A 5,729-nucleotide genomic window follows, 5' to 3' on the forward strand; every position below is an offset into this window, starting at 1 on the left:
GAGGTATGAAACAACATTTACATATTAAAACCAGTTTATACATGTTGGATCAAAAAAATACCAAATTTTGAGAAGAAACCGACATTATTCCCCGAATAATTTATCAGGTTTAACGATATGTTGTAGCCATAGAGCGCGATCATTGCAGTAATTCAAACGTTGATATTTCACGTTATGTTTTGAAATTTAAAAAACCCCACGGCAAAATTCAAGATATATTTATGTTTTATTGCATTCTTTCGGTTTTGAATATAAAAAGTAAATATTCTGGCTCACGGATGCCTTAGAATACGGCAATATTTTCTCGCTCCTTTTGTTTACAATTTTTATTTTCAAGCATTCTAATTGGCGGAGAGCAAAAATGTCAACAAACGCGCTGATTGGCTTAGAACGAAATCTGCCCTTGTTTATGAACGCAAAGTTACGCCGTGCACGAAGACACCTCATGGGTTTCACAATTAGATAAATTCTAAATATATTACAAATAGATTTTTACATTTTACAATAATTTATAATAGAATATATTTATTTGCTATTTTATTAATTTATACAATATTTTTCGTAGGTTCAGAAACACCAACACATAGAAAAAAAATAAATGAAGATGAATTGAACATGATGTCCACCATGGACCAGGCAACACTTCATGAATTATTGGGACACGAGGAACATCCAGATGACCTTAACGAGCCTTCACTAGGTGGAATTGCACCAGTATGCCTTGTTACACCTGGTGCAGATCATGACATGTGGGGCCAGGAAATCCAGGTATCCGCACCACAGCCTTCCTCAGCATCAGTAATCCCTATGGCTGCAACGCTCAGAAATCCAGATTCCACTGAGAGCTCAAAACTACCCACTAACAGCACTAGGAAACGACGAGTAACAACACAGGATGTACAAAGAATGCAAATTGAAGTGCTGGAGTTCGAAAAAGAGAAGATCTTGATAGAAGTAGAAAATATGAAGCTTTTGAACAAAAAGTACAAACTTGAGGTGCAAGAATTGCAGGCAAGGCAAGGGCAAGACTTACTTTGATTTTTTTGAATGTAATATATTTTATTATTTGTTCATGATAATACTTAATTAAGTTCAATAATTTAATCTTGAATCACTATGCGTTAGATGACCACCTGCCACAAGAGAGGTTGAAAGCGTTTTCTAGAAATAGAAAATGCCTTAAAACATGCCCATCCTCTTTAATATATTATTTTACACCATATTTTTATACAAAGCCAAATTGGATTGTAAATTAATTTTAACTTAGCTTTGTCTGAAACCAATTTCTCTATACTAGAGCAAATCTTTACTCTCTGGGTAAGAAAATGTAGAAAGATGTGATATTTTTTTTGCATGCAGGCTAGACTAGCTTTATTTTATTGGGTGAATTTAACAAGTTGAGTGCAAAGGTTAATAGTTTAATAATTATTTGCAATGAAATAATTCAATAAATTTACCTTGCGATTCTTGTAATTTTTTATGTTTTTCACAGAATAAATTGAAGTGAGAAGTCTAAATGTGTAAACAAATTGCCTAGCACACAGTTTATCTATATATTTAAACATGCCATAATTTTATTTTAAAAATACCATTACAGAGGCCATATAGTAATTTAGTTAAAGCTTTGCCACCTAAGTACTATTTACAACTTTCATGTGAGATAAAGTTTCAAAAGACTCCAACTTATTAATGTCAAAACAATGTTAAATCTTGGTATTAATTTCTATCAGAGGCAGAAATATCACAACTTGTTTGAAGAATATTAGAAGTATGTGTTCGTTATGTGATTGCGAACAGCCGTTCCCCTGTTCTCACCATCATAATTATGTCCTAAGTCTGGTGGGTCTTGATGTTCATCGTCATCATTTTCCATGGGTTCGTTGTTTTCAATTGGTATGTTGTGGAGGACGCAGCATGCGGCAACAAGTGTACATACTCTCTCAGGTGACATTCTAATTTCGGAGTGCAATAGATGGAATCTTCTTTTCAGAATTCCAAATGCTCTTTCAACTGATGATCTGGTTACCTTTTGTGCCTTGTTGAATCTTCGTTTCTTAACTGTTACTGGGTCGTTGTATGGTGTCATTAGGTAAGGCAAGAGATGAAGTAACTAAAGCTAGCAGAAAATTTCACTAAATATAAAGCAGACAAATTGTCAAGAATAAAGCTCTTATTTCGTGACTTAATTTTATGACTTAGTATGATTTAGTTTAGCAATTTTCCTAACATAACAAAACGTTGCTTGCTTTTAAGTGATGGAAACGAGTGAGTTGATCTAGACCGGAAATGTGCCAATTAAACTTATTGTATAATCATAATGTAAACAAATGTACCGTACAATACCTTTGTGATCGCATATTCCTTGAATGTTTATGCTGTGGTACCCCTTTCTGTTTACGAAGTCGGGTTCGTTGTCAGCTGGCGCTATAATTATCACGTGTGAACCGTCAACACAACCAACAACACATGGAAAGCCTCCAAGATCATAAAAACCTTGTTTGATGATATCTTTTTCTTGTTGTGTTTGCGGAAATTTTACGTAGTTGTCAAGTTTTGCAGCTATAAGCAAAGTTACTCGACGAACAACCCTGCTAACCGTAGCCTTGTCTACTCCTGCAATAGTATCTCCAACGACTTGTAAGAAACTCCCAGTAGCCAAAAATCTTAAGGTTATTAGGACTTGGTTTGTAGCCGAAATTGGGAAGGTTCTGTTAGCCGATGGCCTTATATCGTCTTCAACAAGGCGAACGATGTTGTAAATTGACTCTCTTCCGAAACGGTAACGGGCTCGTAATTCACTGTCGGAGTAATACTATAAAATATCATCGTCTGGTATTTCTCTCCGAAAAACTCTATCTGCTCTTATATTTGCGCGAGGTAAGTTGTATAAATAAAAGCCGGGAAATCGGTATAAAAGCGCCATATTTGCTCTCGAAATAATAACAACAATCAATTTTATTTTATTTTATCCAGCGGATAGTGAATTTAAACTACCTCCGGACCTCGGATAAATTTATCCAACGGATAGTGGATTTTTATCCGTTGGATAGCGCTATCCAAGCTTGGTACAACGCAATTTTAAGCTTGAATAAAATTTATCCGCCGGATAGGGATTTATCCGCCTTTGATACAACCGGCCCCAGGGTTGTTAAAAACTAATGGGATGACTGTATTTGGTTACGTTATTTATCCAACCCTGCCATGAACCATATTCGTCTGGAGACTGGATCAAAACATGGTCTGAGTAAACGTGATATTTGTATCTTTTTTATGAACGTTTATGAAAATTTCTACACATTGAAGACAAAATGATTTTTGTTTTCTGCCAGCATCGGACCGTAGATCAGTTAAGTTTATAAATGTATTTTGTGAGCTAGTTTGAGGCTGGGATAATTATTAAAATGCTGAAGATAAGAGGAGTCTCCTTTTCACGCAAGATGCATTTTGCGTTCACAAATTACATCCGTGAGATAATCAAAATCGTCCAGGGATCGCGAAGGGAGAGAGAGGATAGTTTTATGTTTTGAAAGTTTTCCTCAGTTTCCAGGGCTCATTTCTCTATGCATATCACTTTCAATCTGGGCTAAGAGCTCGCTATGATCTTGAGAAGATAACAAATAATGACGTTATGAAGTTTCTCCCAGAAGGACTGAATTCTATTTACCAAGGATATTTCAAACGCCTTGAAGACGAGCTTAGCGACATAAAACATGAAAAGTTCGATGTGTTGAAAATTTCGGAAATGCTGGCTGCTTCCGAAGAAGATCTTCCCCTCACTTTCGTCGCTCAGGCTTTTGGTTTAGCTCCAGATTGTCGCGAAACGAAAGACATCATCAACAAAATTAATGAAACCGTATCGTGCTTGTACGTTTCAGATGACATGTTAACCGTTTTTCACAAATCCTTTATTGATTGGCTTCTAGCAAAGGGCTACAAAGATCACCAGTATACTGTCAAGGTCGATGATGGACATAGATCGCTTTGGCTTTTATGCGAAAAGGTTTTTAAAGAAATTGTGGAAAATGTTCGCTCAGGACCTCAGGTGAAGTTGACTAATGACGTGGAATACGCTCTGAAACATGGTTTAAAACATCTAGAAAAGTGTGAAATGGAGGAAGGTGTCTTTTGGTCAGTTGATGTTATTATCGTATGTTATATGTTAACTGTAATCAGTTCACGCATATTGCGGTTTTTCTGGCTCACATTACTGCGAAGCTCTTGGTTTAAAAACGAAGATTTACGCGCCCTCATTTCATGATGAAAAGAAAATCGCGGAGACGCTACTATCAAACCTTTCACCTCTTGTCGAATCGAATTCTTACGAAGTTTCTGTTTTGCCGCGAGCAGTCTGGGAATACTGCGACGTTGCTGGTTTAATTACAGCTGTTGCTTTATCTAACGATCAAAAAAGAGTATGGAATGTTATCTGTGTGTTATCCCTACCAACTTTAGTTGAAATTATGAGTTATTCAACAAAATTGGAGAATATTCCATTCTGCACATTTTCTGGAGGTCGGAAAATTTCTTGTTTGAGATTAGTGAATTTAACAAGTTTCTCTTTTTAACGCGATACCCGGTAGATGGTGTTTAAAGATTCTGTTCACTCACAGTCAACAAGTGTCGCTGTGTCATTTAGATAGCTCCATTTTTGTCCGAAATTCTAATTTTGGTTTTTCTGAATGCTTTGTCAGCTTGGGTCTCGAAAGGAATGAGCCCACGGTAGTTCTCCGATGTCAGAGATGTTGATGGTCCTGTAATGATCAACTTGCCTGGAATTGAGACTAAGATGAAAGTGGAAATCTCGCCTGGTGGTGCCTTTATCTCTGGTTGGAATTGGAGAAAATGTTATATTTGGAAAAGAAATACAGAAAAACCAACTTCGTATGAAGCCTTTTGTCACCGTAGTGGTTGCATGGAGCCTGGTGACGTAATTTTCAGTAATGATTCCAAAGTTGCAGTGGTCATGAATTGGTTGTCCAAGTGGTCATGAAGTGGTTGCTTGGAGCTGGTCTAGACCTCCTTCCCTCCGTTTGTCTGGGAGTTCACCTTGGGCAAGTGATAGCACTCCCTTGCCTCCCTAACTGGGGCTACAGTTTGTTAAACAAAACAAAGATGATATCTTGAATACATCTGCAAGAAACAAGTCCTAAAAACTGTGACCAATGCCAGTTGTATGATGGTGTTGTTTAAGATGTTCATTGTGGTAGTTACAGTCATGGTGGTGATAATTCGCATCTATGATGGTGGTGATCGTGCTAGTCTCTACGATGGTGCTGATGATAATTGCGCTGGTCATGAAAATAATGGTAGAAATTGTAGTAACTATATTAGCTGTATTTTTGTTCACGAAGTTTGATGCTAATGAAAACGAAAGATAACGGAACTCAGTGACGTCAAACACAAGAACGATAATTGTGGGGGAGGGGGTGTTAATAGCTTAGAATGGAAACCCATCTGTTAGAACTGAACATACACTAAAAGAACTATATGTTCATTACAGGGAACGTTCGTTTCTTAGCTCGGAAGGAAGATATTTGTAGTCCTGAAGCGGGAGATTGAAAATTGTAAAAACTTGCGTGAAATTTGAATATGAATTAAGGGCCGTAGCTAGAAGCTTAATTAGGGAGGGAGGGGGGTATATTCATATATTCGTCTTATCAGTCTTATGCCCGACAGATTTCTTTTGTACGCTGTTGTTCCTACGGTATATAAACATGAATATATGAATA

The 5,729-nt window shown here is 37.0% G+C and overlaps 1 protein-coding gene across 1 annotated transcript; it reads right to left on the bottom strand.

Annotated features, from left to right (window-relative positions):
- Positions 1-2,205: 2,205 nt before the first annotated feature.
- On the bottom strand, positions 2,206-3,210 carry LOC114535027 (putative nuclease HARBI1). The gene is made up of 3 exons (XM_028556403.1): positions 3,196-3,210; positions 2,344-2,812; positions 2,206-2,222 (listed from the first exon to the last, which is right to left on the bottom strand). The coding sequence occupies exons 1-3, from the start codon at positions 3,208-3,210 to the stop codon at positions 2,206-2,208; spliced, it is 501 nt and encodes a 166-aa protein (XP_028412204.1).
- Positions 3,211-5,729: the final 2,519 nt, after the last annotated feature.

This window comes from Dendronephthya gigantea, unplaced genomic scaffold (assembly GCF_004324835.1).
Source record: "Dendronephthya gigantea isolate DGI-Jeju-01 unplaced genomic scaffold, DenGig_1.0 000109F, whole genome shotgun sequence".
In the NCBI taxonomy this organism is placed as follows: domain Eukaryota; kingdom Metazoa; phylum Cnidaria; class Anthozoa; order Malacalcyonacea; family Nephtheidae; genus Dendronephthya; species Dendronephthya gigantea.